The following is a 22027-nucleotide window of genomic DNA, read 5'->3' as shown; positions in this document are numbered from 1 at the left end:
ATATCCAATTTTTCTTTATCTAAATCATTTGATACCCTCATCACCTTACTCTTTTCTATGTTCACTTTCAACTTTCTACCTTTACACACATTCCCAAACTCATCCACTAACCTTTGCAATTTTTCTTTAGAATCTCCCATAAGCACAGTATCATCAGCAAAAAGTAACTGTGTGAATTCCCATTTTGAATTTGATTCCCCATAATTTAATCCCACCCCTCTCCCGAACACCCTAGCATTTACTTCTTTTACAATCCCATCTATAAATATATTAAACAACCATGGAGACATTACACATCCCTGTCTAAGACCTACTTTTACTGGGAAGTAGTCTCCCTCTCTTCTACACACCCTAACCTGAGCCTCACTATCCTCATAAAAACTCTTTACAGCATTTAGTAACTTACCACCTATTCCATATACTTGCAACATCTGCCACATTGCTCCTCTATCCACTCTATCATATGCCTTTTCTAAATCCATAAATGCAATAAAAACTTCCCTACCTTTATCTAAATACTGTTCACATATATGCTTCAATGTAAACACTTGATCTACACATCCCCTACCCACTCTGAAACCTCCTTGCTCATCTGCAATCCTACATTCTGTCTTACCTCTAATTCTTTCAATTATAACCCTACCGTACACTTTTCCTGGTATACTCAGTAAACTTATTCCTCTATAATTTTTACAATCTCTTTTGTCCCCCTTCCCTTTATATAAAGGGACTATACATGCTCTCTGCCAATCCCTAGGTACCTTCCCTCTTTCATACATTTATTAAACAAAAGTACCAACCACTCCAACACTATATCCCCCCTGCTTTTAACATTTCTGTCATGATCCCATCAGTTCCAGCTGCTTTACCCCCTTTCATTCTACGTAATGCCTCACGTACCTCCTCCACACTTACATTCTGCTCTTCTTCACTCCTAAAAGATGGTATACCTCCCTGACCAGTGCATGAAATTACTGCCTCCCTTTCTTCCTCAACATTTAAAAGTTCCTCAAAATATTCTCGCCATCTACCTAATACCTCCATCTCCCCATCTACTAACTCCCCTACTTTGTTTTTAACTGACAAATCCATATGTTCCCTAGGCTTTCTTAACTTATTTAACTCACTCCAAATTTTTTTCTTATTTTCATTAAAATTTATTGACAGTAACTCTCCCACTCTATCATCTGCTCTCCTTTTGCACTCTCTCACCACTCTCTTCACCTTTCTTTTACTCTCCATATACTCTGCTCTTCTTATAACACTTCTGCTTTGTAAAAACCTCTCATAAGCTACCTTTTTCTCTTTTATCACACCCTTTACTTCATCATTCCACCAATCACTCCTCTTTCCTCCTGCCCCCACCCTCCTATAACCACAAACTTCTGCCCCACATTCTAATACTGCATTTTTAAAACTCATCCAACCCTCTTCAACCTCCCCCCCCACTACTCATCTTTGCACTAGCCCACCTTTCTGCCAATAGTCACTTATATCTCACCTGAACTTCCTCCTCCCTAAGTTTATACACTTTCACTTCCCTCCTACTTGTTGTTGCCACCTTCCTCTTGTCCCATCTACCTCTTACTCTAATTGTAGCTACAACTAAATAATGATCCGATATATCAGTTGCCCCTCTATAAACATGTACATCCTGGAGCCTACCCATTAACCTTTTATCCACCAATACATAATCCAACAAACTACTCACATTACGTGCTACATCATACCTTGTATATTTATTTATCCTCTTTTTCATAAAATATGTATTACTTATTACCAAATCTCCTTTCTACACATAGCTCAGTTAAAGGCTCCCCATTTACATTTACCCTTGGCACCCCAAATTTACCTACTACTCCCTCCACATTTTTACCCACTTTAGCACTGAAATCCCCAACCACAAGTACTCTCACACTTGGTTCAAAACTCCCCACGCATTCACTCAACATTTCCCAAAATTTCTCTCTCTCCTCTACACTTCTCTCTTCTCCAGGTGCATATACACTTACTATAACCCACTTTTCACATCCAACCTTTATTTTACTCCACATAATCCTTGAATTAATACATTTATAGTCCCTCTTTTCCTGCCATATCTTATCCTTCAACATTATTGCTACTCCTTCTTTAGCTCTAACTCTATTTGAAACCCCTGACCTAATCCCATTTATTCCTCTCCACTGAAACTCTCCTACCCCCTTCAGCTTTGTTTCACTTAAAGCCAGGACATCCAGCTTCTTCTCATTCATAACATCCACAATCATCTCTTTCTTATCATTTGCACAACATCCATGCACATTCAGACTTCCCACTTTGACAATTTTCTTCTTCTTATTCTTTTTGGTAATCTTTACAGGAGAAGGGGTTACTAGCCCATTGTTCCCGGCATTTTAGTTGACTTTTACAACACGCATGGCTTATGGAGGAAAGATTCTTATTCCACTTCCCCATGGATATAAAAGGAAAAGTAATAAGACCAAGAACTATTAAGATAAAATCAAAGAAAACTCAGATGAGTGTGTATAAATAAATGTGTACATGTATGTGTAGTGTGACCTAAGTGTAAGTAGAAGTAGCAAGACATACCTGTAATCTTGCATATTTATGAGACAGACAAAAGACACCAGCAATCCTACCATCATGTAAAACAATTACAGGCTTTTGTTTTACATTCACTTGGCAGGACGGTAGTACCTCCCTGGGTGGTTGCTGCCTACCAACCTACTACTATGGAAACAAATACGTATTCAAATTTCAATAAAAAATGGCAAATTGGCACATACACAGTGCAACACCAATTTGAAGCTTCCACAAAGATATACCAGCTTTGAATGTTAAAAGCCAATAAGATTTGGCATTCTTAAGTTATTCCACAGAGACAAATATCCCAAAAACACCAGAACTATGTCTGAAGTTTTTCAGAAGTTGCAGTCTTAAGTTTTCGGCATTGAAAGTTTGAAGCTGATAGAATTGGGCATTATTTACAGATTACTTCGTAAAAACCATTATTTCATTTTCCCAATTTCTTAAAAAAAAAAAAATGGCACCTACACCTTTCTTTAAGGTAAATACACCAATGTTTAAAATTTGAAACTGCTCAAAATAGGCATTCTCCAGTTATGGCATGAAAAACCAGTTTTTGTTAAAATTCACAAATTTACACTAACAAAACCCAAAACCAGGACCTTTTGTAAAGAAAAACACATCAGAGCCAAAGGTTAAAACAGCAAAAAAAAAAAAAAAAAAAAAAAAATAAATCTTAGCTCTGAATAAACCCCCACAGATATAATGTTTCTAGGTAGTAGGTTGGTAGACAGCAACCACCCAGGGAGTTACTACCATCCTGCCAAGTGAGTATAAAACGGAAGCCTGTAATTGTTTTACATGATGGTAGGATTGCTGGTGTCTTTTTTCTGTCTCATGCACATGCAAGATTTCAGGTACGTCTTGCTACTTCTACTTACACTTAGGTCACACTACACGTACATGTACAAGCATATATATACACACCCCTCAGGGTTTTCTTCTATTTTCTTTCTAGTTCTTGTTCTTGTTTATTTCCTCTTACCTCCATGGGGAAGTGGAACAGAATTCTTCCTCTGTAAGCCATGCATGTTGTGAGAGGCGACTAAAATGCCGGGAGCAAGGGGCTAGTAACCCCTTCTGTATATATTACTAAATGTAAAAGGAGAAACTTTCGTTTTTTCTTTCGCGCCACCCCACCTTGGTGGGATGCGGCCGGTGTGTTGAAAGAAGAAGATATAATGTTCTTCTATGAGTACTAATATTTCTATTCATTTAGGAAATTTGCATTTTGATGAAAGGTGTATTTCTGCTGAGAATTCCCAAAGGACCACCTGGAATGTCATGCCTCATTGACTTCTAAACTTGCCTCTTATCCTATATCTCTCCGTATTGGGCATCCTTTACCACCACTCACCAGGGCTATTTGCTAGACATGACTGATGTCAGTTGAGAGTCTGGCAAAACACTATGCCCCAGTCAGCATTCAGGACTTAACACCTGGGAGAGGTGGGGAAATTCATGGCCTCCCCCAAGGCCCCCAGTGCAGAAATGCATATGCAAGATTAACGGGCCTTGCTGGAGGAGGGCAAGGTGAGGGAAGAGTTGGTGAAGGTCTGATGAAGGGAATGGTGCCTGTACTGGGGCAACTGGAAAGATGAATGGGGAAAGACCTCAGTGACCCAGATTCCTGTGCCAATGAGGCAAGAAAGGCCTGTAAGATGAGAATCAGAGCAAGAACAGCCCACACAGGACAAAGAGAACACAACTGCAGAAGGTGAAGAAGGGCAGTGCCAGAGAGCCTACATGCACACAGGAGGGAGGTCAGATGAGGTATTGCAGCAGTATAGACTCCCCCCATCCCTACGCTCTGAAGAACAGGGCCGGCAAAACACTGAGGTAGCTAGAATGGATCATCCACAAGTTTTCAATGTCATTTGATACATGGCAGTTTGCAGACTTTTTATTCAACACTTGAATGCTTCAAGAGATTTAAAGTTCTCTTACACACTGGCATTTTTCTCAGGATATAACTTCTGGCAGGACTGGAGTTTTTAACACATTTACATATATTAGCAATTTTGCCCTGGATGCAACACACAACAGTCAGCTAGCACCCAGTAAACAGAGACAGCAGGTAAAAGGAGACTCCCACCCAGGAATTGAACCTGAGTACTTTTGGTTATGAGACGAATGCTCTTCAGAGCTAGTTTTACCAGTGGGGAAGGAAAATGTTTTAAAATTTTCCAAGCCCCTTTTACTACATGTAATGTAGCCACTTGCTTCTCTCAGCAGCACAAGTTTTCATCTGACACTATTATTGGTTAACCATTACTCCAAATTTTCAACTTGCATGTTGTGAACCTTTTTTTTCTTTGTAGCCAAATTTAACACGGCTGTTTGTTTTACTAATAAAAGCACTTTAAAATAAATAATTTTCAATTTAATCCCACCTAAAGTTATAATCCTTTTGCAGGCTTCCTCAGGAAGACTGGCCACTGTTTAAGACAGAGAGTCAGAAGACTTTAGTACTGGGGGAGGATGGCTCCTTCTACCACGAGAGATTTGCCAACCCTGAACGAACACAGATGCTGTACAACATCCATGCCTATCATCATCATGACATCCTTAAAAAGATGGCCCAGGAGGAGGAAGCACTTCATGATGAACTATAAAAATAATACTATATAATGTATAATAATATAATTTATTTTTAAAATGCAGTATTCAAGAACGTCAAAATAATTTCCTTGTTTGTTTTTGTATATGGTACTGTTTATTTATTTTTATTATTTTTATTATCACAGTGGCCGATTCCCACCAAGGCAGGGTGGCCCGAAAAAGAAAAACTTTCACCATCATTCACTCCATCACTGTCTTGCCAGAAGAGTGCTTTACACTACAGTTTTTAAACTGCAACATTAGCACCCCTCCTTCAGAGTGCAGGCACTGTACTTCCCATCTCCAGGACTCAAGTCTGGCCTGCCGGTTTCCCTGAACCCCTTCATAAATGTTACTTTGCTCACACTCCAACAGCACGTCAAGTATTAAAAACCATTTGTCTCCATTCACTCCTATCAAACACGCTCATGCATGCCTGCTGGAAGTCCAAGCCCCTCGCACACAAAACCTCCTTTACCCCCTCCCTCCAACCTTTCCTAGGCCGACCCCTACCCCGCCTTCCTTCCACTACAGACTGATACACTCTTGAAGTCATTCTGTTTCGCTCCATTCTCTCTACATGTCCGAACCACCTCAGCAACCCTTCCTCAGCCCTCTGGACAACAGTTTTGGTAATCCCGCACCTCCTCCTAACTTCCAAACTACGAATTCTCTGCATTATATTCACACCACACATTGCCCTCAGACATGACATCTCCACTGCCTCCAGCCTTCTCCTCGCTGCAACATTCATAACCCACGCTTCACACCCATATAAGAGCGTTGGTAAAACTATACTCTCATACATTCCCCTCTTTGCCTCCAAGGACAAAGTTCTTTGTCTCCACAGACTCCTAAGTGCACCACTCACTCTTTTTCCCTCATCAATTCTATGATTCACCTCATCTTTCATAGACCCATCCGCTGACACGTCCACTCCCAAATATCTGAATACGTTCACCTCCTCCATACTCTCTCCCTCCAATCTGATATCCAATCTTTCATCACCTAATCTTTTTGTTATCCTCATAACCTTACTCTTTCCTGTATTCACCTTTAATTTTCTTCTTTTGCACACCCTACTAAATTCATCCACCAATCTCTGCAACTTCTCTTCAGAATCTCCCAAGAGCACAGTGTCATCAGCAAAGAGCAACTGTGACAACTCCCACTTTGTGTGTGATTCTTTATCTCTTAACTCCACGCCTCTTGCCAAGACCCTCGCATTTACTTCTCTTACAACCCCATCTATAAATATATTAAACAACCACGGTGACATCACACATCCTTGTCTAAGGCCTACTTTTACTAGGAAAAAATTTCCCTCTTTCCTACATACTCTAACTTGAGCCTCACTATCCTCGTAAAAACTCTTCACTGCTTTCAGTAACCTACCTCCTACACCATACACTTGCAACATCTGCCACATTGCCCCCCTATCCACCCTGTCATACGCCTTTTCCAAATCCATAAATGCCACAAAGACCTCTTTAGCCTTATCTAAATACTGTTCACTTATATGTTTCACTGTAAACACCTGGTCCACACACCCCCTACCTTTCCTAAAGCCTCCTTGTTCATCTGCTATCCTATTCTCCATCTTACTCTTAATTCTTTCAATTATAACTCTACCATACACTTTACCAGGTATACTCAACAGACTTATCCCCCTATAATTTTTGCACTCTCTTTTATCCCCTTTGCCTTTATACAAAGGAACTATGCATGCTCTCTGCCAATCCCTAGGTACCTTACCCTCTTCCATACATTTATTAAATAATTGCACCAACCACTCCAAAACTATATCCCCACCTGCTTTTAACATTTCTATCTTTATCCCATCAATCCCGGCTGCCTTACCCCCTTTCATTTTACCTACTGCCTCACGAACTTCCCCCACACTCACAACTGGCTCTTCCTCACTCCTACAAGATGTTATTCCTCCTTGCCCTATACACGAAATCACAGCTTCCCTATCTTCATCAACATTTAACAATTCCTCAAAATATTCCCCCCATCTTCCCAATACCTCTAACTCTCCATTTAATAACTCTCCTCTCCTATTTTTAACTGACAAATCCATTTGTTCTCTAGGCTTTCTTAACTTGTTAATCTCACTCCAAAACTTTTTCTTATTTTCAACAAAATTTGTTGATAACATCTCACCCACTCTCTCATTTGCTCTCTTTTTACAATGCTTCACCACTCTCTTAACCTCTCTCTTTTTCTCCATATACTCTTCCCTCCTTGCATCACTTCTACTTTGTAAAAACTTCTCATATGCTAACTTTTTCTCCCTTACTACTCTCTTTACATCATCATTCCACCAATCGCTCCTCTTCCCTCCTGCACCCACTTTCCTGTAACCACAAACTTCTGCTGAACACTCTAACACTACATTTTTAAACCTAACCCATACCTCTTCGACCCCATTGCCTATGCTCTCATTAGCCCATCTATCCTCCAATAGCTGTTTATATCTTACCCTAACTGCCTCCTCTTTTAGTTTATAAACCTTCACCTCTCTCTTCCCTGATGCATCTATTCTCCTTGTATCCCATCTACCTTTTACTCTCAGTGTAGCTACAACTAGAAAGTGATCTGATATATCTGTGGCCCCTCTATATTATTATTATAATCAAAAAAGAAGCGCTAAGCCACAAGGGCTATACAGCAGGCCCCTCTATAAACATGTACATCCTGAAGTCTACTCAACAGTCTTTTATCTACCAATACATAATCCAACAAACTACTGTCATTTCGCCCTACATCATATCTTGTATACTTATTTATCCTCTTTTTCTTAAAATATGTATTACCTATAACTAAACCCCTTTCTATACAAAGTTCAATCAAAGGGCTCCCATTATCATTTACACCTGGCACTGTTTAATGCTTTAATAATAGTGTTCCTTTATTGATTTGTCTATCTCTGTTGCATTAACTTATAAACTAACTTAAATTAACTTATAAACTAAATACTGTAATTTAATGACAGGACTTTGGGATACTATGTCACTGAGGCAGTAAGGAGAGCTGTGATACGAAAGGATATTATTGGCCACAGAGCTAGTGTATTAAGTGTTTGTTAATACACTAGCTGCCTTTCATCTTACACCAAGGTAGGGTGGCCCAAAAACAGAAGAAACACATTCACCATCATTCATTCCATTGGTGTCTTACCAGAATTTTGCTGCCATCACAGTTCAAGTGACCCTCGGAACTGCAACATCCTAATCTTTTCCCCTCATCCTTTTATAATGCAGGCACTGTGCTTTATCTCTCTAGGACTTGGAGTCAGGTTAACCAGTTTCCCTGGATCCCTTCACAAATGTTACCCTGCTCATACCCCAACAGCACATCCTTTAAAAACTACACATCTCCAATCACTCCTATCTAACATGCTCACACAAGCCTGCTGGATGCTCAAGCCCCTGCAACTCAAGGCCTCCTTTACTTATCCCCCCCCCTCCAAATGTTCTTGCGATGACTTCTATTTTTCACTCCAGATATATATACCCTCTTCATCATCCTATCCTCCTCCAATAAGATACAGTACATCAAAGAATATTATTTAAGAAGTCCCCATTGACTGCCACAAGGTTTACTCCCATCTCTTGCCATGCTGTTGTGTTTACCATAGATACATGGGTTAACAGTCGTGTAAAGTTTTTAGACCACTATTTTCAATTTAATCTAAATAAAACAAGTAATTATAAACTATTGTATTCACAATGTTTATTACTAGTACAGCACTTTTAAAATATTTTTTAATAAATTCATCAGCATTGCCTATTTAAAAATTTACAAATGTAAATTAAATAAATTTTATAGCTTAAATCTAAATTTAGCAAGATCTTGCTATATTTTGTCTACTGTTGATTTTCCATACTATTTCATATTTTTCCTTATGAAGGACAATATATTCTCTTCAACTTAGTCATGACCAGCTAAAGACACTCATGCAGACAAAAATTAATGTTTGATGAGGAAATTTTTAGTTATAATAATTATGTATTATGCTTATAATAGTTTAACTGCACAAAACCATATAAGTATTTTGGTGATATGTACTGTACCACAGCACAGTACATTAAAAAATATGATTTTATCAAAAATGTCTTTCTTGCTACTAGCAAGGCACAGTACTATGAAAATATAAAAATTGTCATTATGCTAGGATTTATCAACAAGTCCTTCTCACAACCTTTCATTTGGACTCATTTATCTTGGATCTAAATATCTGTTGTTAATTTCTTACAATCTGTATACTATTACAATGCTTGTTTCTTACATCTGAAGGACCTGTGTTCAATCCTGGCATAAGTGGAAACATTGAGCACTTTTCCTCACACATACTACTGTTCACCTAGCAATAAGTAGGTATCTGGGTGTTAGCTCACTATTGTGATTCACATCCTGGAGAGATCAAAAGACCCCAAAGGGAATTTGCCAAAGTGGTCTTACTGGGCTATGCTAGATTGCTAAACCTCTGGGTTTATAATCCCAAATAATCTTTTTCTGATTCTTCTATTTGCCATTGTATCATGATTAATACTATGAATGGAATCCAGCAATCCAACTCATAACTTTTTGTTTTCTAAAAACCTCCTTATTGCTATACAAAAGGATAAACATGCTATGAATACAAATGGATAATCATGATCTACATAACCAGTTTAGGCACCATCCACTTGATCAGTTAATAGCTCATACTTTTTATAATCAAGAAGTATACATTTTACTAAACTGTTCATATGGTACATCTACAATTTTGCCATCTTTTAACTCTAAAGTAGCACTAAACTCTGCCTCTTGTATGCTTTTAAGCACTGCCTCTTGTCCCTGATATCGCCCTCCCACAATTAGCACCTTTCTGTTTATGGATGGGACTACTGTTTCCAGGTGTGCTTGGTCTAGTTTCAGTTTGGTTCCACACTCTAACAATTTCACGAGACCTGCATATTTGTCAATGACTTCTCGCACCACCCCCTTTTGTTTGTAGTATTTGGATCCTAAGTCTTTTGTAATTACTTTGACTACAATATTCTTTACTAGCCAGGGACCTTCCTTTAACTGAGACTTTCCGTCAAGCTGCTTTTTAGAATAAATTTCTTCCTTTGGTTTTTTCCCTTTCATCTCTTCTTCCATAATATCATCTAATGCAGTTCGTTTTTTAACTTCCTTTTTTATTTTGTCTTGAGTCTTTATCTTGCTAGTTGAAGGTGCTTTCAGCACAATATTAGTTTCCAATTTTGGTTTAGCTGCTTTACTTGTTCCAAGCTTTATGTTGAGTGCTATGGTCTCGCCTTCATCACGTTGTAATTCTGTATACTGAGTTTCACCATCATCACTCAACTTTGAACGTCCTAGTTCAATTTGTTTATTAATAAAATCTTGCATTCTTTCTTCCTCGTCTTTTTCAAATTTTTCCCTTCGCCTCATTTGCTCCTGTCTCCTGATTGTCTCTGGGTCTCGGTCAATGTAAGCCACATACCAACCTTTCTCTGTCTCGTCTACCACACAGTGACCTTCACGCCCTAGCCATTTGACAAAATCTGTTAGTGTTTCCCACTGTGTGGCATTCATGTGTATATGATGTCTGTCATGAATATACTCTTGATAGACATTATTGGCATGAACACGCTTTGTGCCAAATCTACGTTTAAGGAGGCTAGTGTAACCATCAAGAAATTCCTGAGAAAAGCTATCCAAGTACTTATCAGGATTTTCAGCAAAGAGAAGAAGTTGGCGTTGGTGACTTTCAGACATAGTGTGGCATTTGAAGCCATTTTCATCACGGCACTGCTTCTCACACATCTGGCAATACCAACGAAGCTTCTGCAAACCTTTGGCCTTCATCTTGTTGGCCAAATCTTTTGGCGTGCCTTTCTCTGCCTTCCCCATCGTGATTCAATTTTCTGAAAGATAAACAAATAAAGAATAAGCAAAACATGGTTAGTTCATTTCAAAAGATCCTAATAATGATACTTAAGCCATTTATGATACTAAGCATCATCAATACCATGCAAACATGTACAGTAATGCATAAGGTGGAAATGGAGGAATGCTGCACACTCCTCAAACTTCGTTCTTTTTTTAACAATTTCAATAAATGATTCTAATATACCTGGAGTCAATGCCCCACACAGCTCGGTCCATGACCAGACCTCGCTAGTGTTTATGCAGTAAAGATTTAGAACACTTTCCCCAACAATGTAAATGAAGGAGTCATAGTTCTACAGCTGTATGCCTATCAGTATAATTTACAATTAGCATCAATACTGTGTTAGAGGAAACTATCCTTATCAGAACAGTGAATTTCCACATTTTATTCAAAGCCATTAATAACGAATTACATGTCTTCCTTGCTTTATCCAATGGATGCATTCCTGACTGAAGGCACAGAATGCACAGATTTCTTCTGACAATGGTTTTGAGGCTACACAGATTTTCCGAGCACATAAAAAGTACATTGTGTGGACTTAACCTAGGTTAATGCAAGAAATTCAAACAATGTGCCATTTGTTATTGAACAACTTGAATGAATTTCACTTTTTTTTTAACACACTGGCTGTCTCCCACCGAGGCAGGGTGACCCGAATGAGAAACATTTTCACCATCATTTACACTATCAGATACAACAGTTTAGATGTCCCTCCAAACAGCAATTATCCCAAACATCCCATCTCCAGGACTAAAGTCTGGCTAACCAGTTTTCCTGAATCCCTTCACAAAATATTACCTTGCTCATATTCAAACAGCTTGTCATGTCCCAAAAGCCATTTGTCTCCATTCATTCCTATCTAACATGCTCCCATATGTCCATCAAACACAAGGACATATAAAACTTTTAAGAAAATGTTAAGTATATATTTAAGATACAGACTGATGCATTTTATGCCTAAGATTATCGTGCTTCCTCCCCTCAGGGAAGGTTCCTTGATGCTGGTGAGGGGCTCTTGATTTAGGGAATTGGATCTGTGCTCCAGTTCCCCAAATTAAGCCTGAATGCCTTCCACATTCCCCCCCCCCCAGGCGCTGTATAATCCTACGGGTTTAGCGCTTCCCCTTGATTATAATAATAATATCGCGCTTCCTCTTCTAAGGAAGGTATGACATGCCATGATGACCTGCTACTGTCTTCTCTGGGATGATATAATTGGTGAGTGATACAACTGCCAAGACACTAGGGCTTATTGCCGTTTCTGTAGCTACTAAAAATAACAAATTAGGTAATAATAGGTGCTAATCCTGATTTGAAGGGTTCACTGCAACATAATAAAGTCTAAAGTTGTGAAATTTATAAAATATGCCTAAGAGCTATGCAAAGTTATTTCAAACATTACTGAAAAAATGTAAATGCTTCTTTGCATTAAACACTCATACTGACACAGTTGTCTCCACTTTATACAAACCGTTTACTTTTGGCAAGAAATCATGTATTACCTAACAGCAAATTATTCAGACACAGGATGTGTTTACCAAAGAGAGGCTTACAGCACTGATGTTATTATATTTATGATATACAGTACCTGTGACAGACTACTTGATCAAACAGGTTGTTGCTGCTAGTGGTCTACAAGGTAACAAGTCTTCAAATGACCATCACTAAAAAAAATGTACAAGATACCCATAAATATATCCTTTTTTGGGCATTACTAGGTAGTGATTCTCACATTTTTAAATGGGTTGTAAAGCTGGTAAGCCAGACTAAGGAAAGCATTTATCTTGTGTTCTGTTTCCTGAGCAATAAACCAACACTACTAGTGTAAAGACAAAGATGCATCAGCTGGCCAGCTTGATACCCCCACTTTCTTCCTGTGATGATCACGGTAAATTATGATCTGTATTTATCAATATCTGATACATTCTGTTCTTCCTCATCTCCAGTTCACTTATCTACCTTATGTGACTAAAATGATCTACAATTTCTGGTATGTACAGTTTTAGAAAGTCAAAAGTTTTATCAAGTTTGATAAACATTTCTTTTAAGTATTATATACTGGGTTGCATGAATTATGCTTTGCAACACAGCTGTCTCTGAATGGTTTAATCAGAAAATCCAATTGATCAGAATGCTCCTGGACCCAACAATTTTAGCCTATTGACATGTACCTGTATTAACAAAGATTAAAACATTGTGACAGTATTAAGAAAACTCCCATAGATAACATTCTCCTCTCCCCAAAACAAAACTAATGAATATATGGATACTCTAGGTTACAGACTAGCATAATATTAATTTAGCTTTTCCTAAGATTTGTGCTTTTTTTATTTTAACTCCCATCTGCATAACTTTAGCTCAAATCTCTCTCCCTCCGAACACATAGTAAGAGACATCAGAATAATTATATTTCAGTGATAACTCTTCACAAATTTCTGATTATGAATCTAAGATTAACCTCATTGATCAAACATTATTTGCAACAATTATACAGGTAACTAAAATTATGATACAAGAAAAACTGAACATTCAAAATTTGTCACCTGTATTTAAACTCTGAGGACATATTCCAGCTATTTTTTTCCTGGAGAGACTGGTGTTATACACTATATTTTCCACACGTTAAAACCAGCTTTAAGCAGTGAAGAACTTCAAAGAAACACTTGAAGCATCTGTTGATGAGTTTCACATGTCTTTTTGTTTATCATCCTAGTATTCCTCTTACCATTTGGTACAATGAACAAAAACAAGTGGAAATGGTAAGGGCAATATTACATAGCACAATCAAGTGCAGAAAATAAAATAAAAGAAGCAAGAAAGTATTCATGTACATAGGAAAAAAAAAGGAAAGCCATAGACTTGAAAAATAAGTCACTGAAAAGATGATGTAGAAGATAATACATAGTAATCTTTAAGGTATGCAGAGTGAATACAACAATCTAATAAAAACACAAATTGTGGAATGGTAACTGCTAACCCTTCCTGTGAAGAAGTGTGACAGTCTACTACAGTACCTACAAATATAATATTCTGCACTTAAGTACAGTAGTGAACATTCCATAATTGACTCTAATCATTACAAAAAGTTAAATAAGAAAAAGCATTTTTGGAAACTCACACCATATTATGTTTGTATCTGTCAATCACAAAAGATGTCATCCCATTGGTCACAACAAACGTGGTCTTGCTTGCCGTCATCAGTGAAAGCATTTTCGTTTGATTATTGTCTTGGTAATAAACAAATAATATTAAATTATTAACAGTGCATAAAATTAAAATTACAATAAAAATACACAAGATTAAATGATGAATTCATTATTTAATCATCACAGAGACCGTTACTAAGGAACAAACAGCTTTCAATTTTAACAATAAGACTGAAATACTGCATGTTTAGCACTTTCTGTTTTTTTAGAAATAATGTATAAGAATAAGAATAATAGAATATTTTATGCTCCCTTTTGTGCTTTCTTTCAATGTTTATAAGTGAAAACTTGTAACTGTTTTTAATAGTCATACTGTATGTGACAGTTTAGTATCTTGTCTAGTCATCAAGTCTGCACTAATTCAAAAAAAAAAATCTACAAGACAAAGCTACATAAAAAACAAATCTGAGGGATACTGCATTTCTTTATAATTAAAGAAATCTGAAACAAAGAAATGAGAGTCACTTCACAAAGATAATATGGTTGTAAAAGTTTCTTAATCACTTACAGTACTTTACAGTGCTAAAAATACTTTAAAATTATGAACTACAGTGCTAGCCACAGCATTATGCCAGGTGAGTGCCTCGGCATAATGCCATGACGAAAATCAAAGGCCTACCATACAGGAGGGTCTTTTTCGTCAGTGCATTATGCCGGGTAGCAGCCATTAGCATGACATCATGGCCTGCCGCCACACTCCACAGTGACTCATCAGTGCTCACGTGGCTGCCATGGTGAGAGGAAGTGTTGCACTTTTGTCTCTCATCCGCCCCATCTTTTGTTTGGTGTTCCCTTTGGTTTTGGGGCTATACATGTTTGATTATGGGTAAAAGGAAGTCTTTAACACCTGAAACTATAGCTCAAATCATAGAGCTTCACAAAGCTGGGCAAAAGATGAAAGAAATAGTGGAGAATGTTGGTGTGTGTGAGCATTCAGTGAGGAACTGGGTGCAGAGTTTCAAGGCTGGTGGCGGCGTCAAGTTACCGTCTGCCAAACCTAGGCCTGGCCACTCAAAGAAGCCGTCTGTTCATACCTTCACTATGTTAAAGAAGCAGTTAGAGAGTACACCTAAGATAACTGCTAGAGAACTGAAAGAAAAGAACCCACATTTTCTCTCAAAGGTGTCTGTAAGAACTGTTAACAGACGTGTGTCAGAACTGGGCTACAGTAGTCACCGCTAGGTTAAGAAACCGATCTTCTCCAAGCCACAGAAGAAACGTAGGCTGGATTATGCAAAGAAATATCTTCAGTGGAATCCTCAACCAGTGGTCTGAGGTACTTTTGAGTGATCAAGCAACCTTCACCATCACCTGTAACCGTGGGGGACATGTGTACTGGCTCAGAGGTTGTGGGACCACCAAAGACCCAGACTCACCCATGGTTTGGGGGTACTTCAGTGCTCAGGGTGTTGGTGAACTCACTGCACTTCCCAAAAAACAGTATATGAACCAGTATAATTACCTGGAGTTATTGTGTGACAATTTATCTGAGGCATTTGACAAGTGTGGGGCTACAGTTTTTATGCATGACGGTGCACTGTTTCATACTGCCAAATCTGCAGTTCAGTGGCTTTAGGACTGTGAAGTGGGGTTCTTTAACCCTTTGACTGTCGCAACCCCCAATCCTGAGGTGTCTCCTGGTGTCGCAAAATTTAAAAAAAAAAAATTATTTTTTCTTATGAAATGATAGAGAATCTTTTCCCGATTGTAATGACACCAAAAAAACGAAATTTGATGGAAAACTGACGGAATTATGCTCTCGCGAAGTTAGCGACCTCGGCGCTGTTTACAAATCGGCGATTTCGCCCACTTTGAGCCCTATTTTCGGCTAATTCCATTGTTCCAGTCACCCAAACTCATAGCTATTTCTTTAGAACTTCATTTTTTCTATCGATTGAATACAAGAAACTGCCCATTTACTGATTTCAACTACCTAATAATGTGGTCAGAAATTTGCAATTTGGCCAATTTCACGAAAACTAAAAAATATGACAATTTCAAAATAAGGTCCAGAATGAACAATGCAGACATTCCTGGCTCTAAAATAACGTTTTCTTTGTTCATCAGTCACGTCTCCAGGCCCTTCTGATATTACTCTTGCTTTCTATTTTGAATTTTTATTCAAACAAAAAATATTAGACTTACTATTATGCAGACTACTGCAATGCTGTAATAACTGTATAAATAACATCAACCCATTCATGACTGCATATTAGAATGGCTAGTTGGACATTTGTTGGACAATGGCATCATTTGTTTACTTTTGAACATTGGCAAAAATCAAACATTTCCCCTACTTTGAGCTCCATTTCTAGGTTCTTTTTATAGTAAAATCAATCAAAATCACCTCTATTTCTGTAATATGTTTTCCATTCTATCAAATGAGACCAAGAAAACGAGAATACAACCATAAATACTATACGAAAATAGACCACAAAGTCGGCATTTTAATTAAAAAAAACGGTCGGAGTTTTTTTTTCTCATTATGCACTGCGTGCTCCAGGATTTTTTTTATATGGTGCACACTGACCACACAGACCCATTCTCTCACATGTGGGCCTACCAGCTTTCTCCTGCTTGATTTGAAGCCGCTAGAATTTATGAGTATATATACGTCAAACACGGCACCTCGTAAAACGTATATATACGGCCGCGACAGTCAAAGGGTTAATGAGTGGCCAGGCAATTCCCCAGACCTAAACCCTATTGAGAACCTCTGGCCAATAGTGAAACAAAGTTTACTGGTCAAGGACATCAGTTCCATCTCATGGCTGGAGGCTGCTCTACACGAGACATGGAATAATATACCTCCCCAGACCCTCAAGAATTTGTGTGAGAGTCTTCCTACATGGCTGAGGGACATGATTAAGCATAAAGGATGCACCACCAAGTATTAAAACCTCAGTAAGTGTGCAAATATATGTATTATAATCCTTCATGGTATATGTTTGTGTTTTGGTATACATGTGGGGGAGTTTACCTGGAGAGAGTTCCGGGGGCCAATGCCCCCACGGCCCGGTCTATGGCCAGGCCTCATGGTGGATCAGGGCCTGATCAACCAGGCTGTTACTGATGCTGCACACAATCCAACGTACGAGCCACAGCCCGGCTGGTCAGGTACTGACTTTAGGTGCTTGTCCAGTGCCTGCTTGAAGACAGTCAGGGGTCTATTGGTAATCCCCCTTATGTATGCTGGGAGGCAGTTGAAGAGTCTCGGGCCCCTGACACTTATTGTGTTGCCTCTTAACATGCTAGTGACACCCCTGCTTTTCATTGGGGGGATGTTGCATCGTCTGCCGAGTCTTTTGCTATCGTAGGGAGTGATTTTCGTGTGCAAGTTTGGGCGGCATAATGCATAATACCATGACTAGCACTGTAGCTAATAAAATACAATGCTAATGTATACAATACATTAGCAATGTACATACATATATACAAACATCCAATAAAAATCACAGTAAACAGGTGATATCACAATATGCAAAACAATCACTTAAAAAATAGTTTAATTCCAAGTGCTTTCGTAATTTCTCATATTATGAAGGGCCTATAATAATAAGAGAACAGCAGAAGGCTATATAAAGACTGGGATATCTCAGCCTTAGTCTACAACAAAGGCAAGAGTCCAGTCATTGACTTGGGAACGTCGGGGAGATAATAGTACTGCAGCATGCCTGCTGACCCATACTAGGCAGGTCCAACTCACACTCACCCACCCCCCAGAACTCTCTCCAGGTAAACTCCAGGTAAACCCACTCATGTATTTGTCTCGCCTATTTTTAAAATTACACAAAGTTTTATTTTCAATGATGCTACTCGGGAGTTTGTTCCACTCACTTTATTCAGGTGCAAGTACACATAAATATAGTAACACAAATAATCGAAAATATGCGTAATTACCTAGAATAACCCCCATAAAGAGTCAGTGATTTATTTCCCTTAGGGTCCACAACTCGATTACCAAACCATAGATTTCTTATATCCTTTAACTGGTTATCTGGACGAACAGCACAACAACTATTAATTACGAACCCATCTATGAAAAAAAAAATATACGAGTGGAAGACTGCTAGATTAGTAAAATAGGAAAATAAACATTTTTTTTCATGATAGATGCATTTACCTGAGAGTTTCTTCTCCAGTCAGTGAGAGCAGCAGCTGCAGTGTGTAATTACTACTGTTATACTGCCTCACTGTTCTTTCCTCTCACTGTTAGTCAGTCTTCTTCAAGATAAATGTAGTTGATTCACAGGAAAGCTGCAGCTGTGTTGATGTGAGGGATCACTTTGATAAATGTTATTAGTAAGTTTATTTAGGTACAGGTACGCATAAATACAGTTACACGAATTATCATACATAGTAACATATGTGTATATTATTTAGGATAACCCAAAAGTCAGACAAAGTGACTTATTTCCATTGGGGTCCTTAACTTATTTTCATTGGCTCTGTTTATATATCTTGCAAATTTACACTATACGCGGTTTAATTGTAAGAATATATACGTAAGAAAATATTGCAATATGTATTTAAAATTAATTATCACTCAGTAATTATATAATACTAGTTGATTAGACGTTTATATTTACAATCCTTGTCTAAAATGCTTTAAAAATGGCTTTTCCAAAAAATGTACAATGGTATATAATACGAAGGCTAAATCAACATTTTTCGGGAAATACAATGTCTCAAGTGACGTCATGGACAGGATACAAATTAATAATGACCTTCATTTAGGGGAACGCTATTATTATTATTATAATCCTGGGCGAGCGCTAAACACCTAGGAATTAATAAGTGGCTGGAGGAATGGAAAGGATGATAGGTCAAATTCCTTGAATCAAAAGCCTCTCAACGGTGCTAGAGTTGACGGTGCCGATGTATATGGCTTTTTTTCCTGGGTTTTTATATGATTTATTTTTATTATAATAAGGGGGAAGCGCTGATTATTATAATAATTATTATAATCATGGAGGAGCGCTAAACCCGTAGGATTATACAGCGCATCTGGGGGGGATGGAAGGTATTCAGGCTCAATTCAGGGGCCCTTCAAGGGAGGTTCCTTGATGCTGGTGAGGGGCTCTTGATCTAGGGAATTGGATCTGTTCTCCAGTTCCCTAAATTAAACCTGAATACCTTCCACATCCCCCCCCCCAAGCGCTGTATAATGCTACTGGTTTAGCGCTTCCCCTTTATAATAATTAATAATAATAATAATAATAATAATAATAATAATAATAATAATAATAATAATAATAATAATAATAATAATAATAATTCAGGGTACCGGAACACAGATCCAGTTCCCTAGTAGCGTTGTCATTCTTTTACCTTGTGTTGTACTTTTATTATTATTATCATCAAAAAGAAGCGCTAAGCCACAAGGGCTATACAGCTTTCTTTTGCAGATTTTTGATAGTCTAAGACACGCCACTCTGACGTGCCGACAACAATGGTTATAAATGACCATAATTTTTAAAGCGGTGGACCGGTAAGCCAGCGGAAGGCCTCGGTCAGATGACCAAAAGCTCCAAAGGCGGGTTATCATCTGACTAAGACCCGCGTCTGGAAATCTGGAAACACTTCTCCTGTTTCCTGACGAACTTGACCTAACCTAACCTAACATGTTGACACGAAGTTCAGGAGTGTAATCCACTGATGTAACATGCCTTCCCCTTCCTGGTGTGGAGGAACTAAATGCTAAAACAATTCCTTGGATGTTGATAAATGATGCAACTTTATCCTTACCTCGTCTGTATGGCCCACCAATACCAGCTTCAACCTGGATAAGTATCAGACCTTACAGGTCTCCTGCTACTCAGCTATAATAGGAATAAATTGGAAGTATGAAGCCTCATATTTATTATTGTTAATACTTATGTTTCCCCCTTTTTAATGTTTTTTTACAATAATCTTTTCCCAACAGTATCTTAATCCTAACACCGTAAGGATTCCCTGTCATCCTCACCTGGCAGACTTCACTCTGGTCCACAACCTGTCTGGGGCATTAATACTCAAATCTAAAATATGTCGATCATGTATTAACATTTACTATACAAAAATAACCCGCACATAAAAGAGAGAAGCTTACAACGACGTTTCGGTCCGACTCGGACCATTGACAAAGTCACACTCAGTGTGACTTTGTCAATGGTCCAAGTCGGACCGAAACGTCGTCGTAAGCTTCTCTCTTTTATGTGCGGGTTATTTGTGTATCGTTCCAGTTACGGTATTGTGCCTTTTTTGTTATTTATAGCATTTACTATGTTCGTGTAATCATTGATATATATACGTAGTTAAGTAATCTCTATAGTAAGTTGGCCATTGGAAGTTTAGGAAAAAAAATAAGCGTTGTAGCAATAATAGTCCTAACACTGAAACACTAACAATGGCAGCCATAATTTTAACCAAAGTGCAAGTGCCTCATCCAGCCAGCGATGCCTTGTTTCCTACCAGCGATGCCTTGTTTCCTGCCAGCGATGCCTTGTTTCTTGCCAGCGATGCCTTGTTTCTTGCTAGCGATGCCTTGTTTCTTGCTAGCGATGCCTTGTTTCTTGCCAGCGATGCCTTGTTTCTTGCTAGCGATGCCTTGTTTCTTGCCAGCGATGCCTTGTTTCTTGCCAGCGATGCCTTGTTTCTTGCCAGCGATGCCTTGTTTCTTGCTAGCGATGCCTTGTTTCTTGCCAGCGATGCCTTGTTTCTTGCCAGCGATGCCTTGTTTCTTGCTAGCGATGCCTTGTTTCTTGCTAGTGATGCCTTGTTTCTTGCCAGCGATGCCTTGTTTATTGCCAGCGATGACTTGTTTCTTGCCAGCGATGCCTTGTTTCTTGCCAGCGATGACTTGTTTCTTGCCAGCGATGCCTTGTTTCTTGCCAGCGATGCCTTGTTTCTTGCCAGCGATGCCTTGTTTCTTGCCAGCGATGCCTTGTTCCTTGCCAACGATGACTTGTTCCTTGCCAACGATGACTTGTTTCTTGCTAGCGATGCCTTGTTTCTTGCCAGCGATGCCTTGTTTCTTGCCAGCGATGCCTTGTTTACCAGCAAAGCCTTGTTTTTAACCAGCCCCCGCAGACTTTCTGACTAGGGTTATCCTGGGTGGCTAAGCCTCCGGGTTAAAAATATGAACAAATCTTACCCTATTGGTTTTGAAGTCTATCAGCCTGAGCTGAGAGAATGTCATTAAAGTAATTAAGTGCTAAAATTGTATTTTTATCATAAAAACAATGTTGGTTGATATGATGAATGTTGCACTCAACACTGAATCAGTGTTTCAACTAATGATCCTGTGTTCCAGGTAACGATGGAGCCTAGTGTTCCAGCCAGTGCTGCAATAGCCTAGTGTTCCAGCCAGTGCTGCAGTAGCCTAGTGTTCCAGCCAGTGCTGCAGCAGCCTAGTGTTCCAGCCAGTGCTGCAATAGCCTAGTGTTCCAGCCAGTGCTGCAGTAGCCTAGTGTTCCAGCCAGTGCTGCAGCAACCTAGTGTTCCAGCCAGTGCTGCAGCAGCCTAGTGTTCCAGCCAGTGCTGCAGCAGCCTAGTGTTCCAGCCAGTGCTGCAGCAACCTAGTGTTCCAGTCAGTGATGCAACCAAGTGTTCCAGCCAGTGATGCAGCCTAGTGTTCCAACGAGTGACGCAGCCTAGTGTTCCAACGTGTGACGCAGCCTAGTGTTCCAACGAGTGACGCAGCCTA

The 22027-nt window shown here is 38.9% G+C and overlaps 2 protein-coding genes across 4 annotated transcripts in view; one reads left to right on the top strand and one right to left on the bottom strand.

Moving 5' to 3' along the window:
- Window positions 1-5566, top strand: part of LOC128698263 (cocaine esterase) — a 30908-nt gene extending 25342 nt beyond the window's left edge. For both annotated transcript variants that reach the window (XM_070098586.1, XM_070098587.1), the window contains one exon: window positions 5003-5566. In XM_070098586.1, the coding sequence (XP_069954687.1) occupies window positions 5003-5201 (199 nt within the window). In that variant the 3' untranslated portion in view covers window positions 5202-5566. The remainder of the gene's footprint in view (window positions 1-5002) is intronic.
- A 3111-nt stretch (window positions 5567-8677) lies between these two features.
- On the bottom strand, window positions 8678-18616 carry kin17 (kin17 DNA and RNA binding protein). Of its 2 annotated transcripts, XM_053790457.2 has the most exons (3): window positions 18464-18616; window positions 14253-14361; window positions 8678-11108 (listed from the first exon to the last, which is right to left on the bottom strand). In XM_053790457.2, exon 3 carries the CDS (start codon window positions 11092-11094, stop codon window positions 9913-9915), a length of 1182 nt encoding a protein of 393 aa, XP_053646432.1. In that variant the 5' UTR covers window positions 11095-11108; window positions 14253-14361; window positions 18464-18616; the 3' UTR covers window positions 8678-9912. The 2 variants fall into 2 exon arrangements, with proteins under 2 accessions (XP_053646432.1, XP_053646431.1); XM_053790456.2 differs by lacking the exon at window positions 14253-14361.
- Between the last annotated feature and the right edge of the window lie 3411 nt (window positions 18617-22027).

This window comes from Cherax quadricarinatus, chromosome 63 (assembly GCF_038502225.1).
Source record: "Cherax quadricarinatus isolate ZL_2023a chromosome 63, ASM3850222v1, whole genome shotgun sequence".
NCBI classification, from domain to species: Eukaryota; Metazoa; Arthropoda; class Malacostraca; order Decapoda; family Parastacidae; genus Cherax; species Cherax quadricarinatus.
This window is presented reverse-complemented; position numbering and strand designations above follow the sequence as displayed.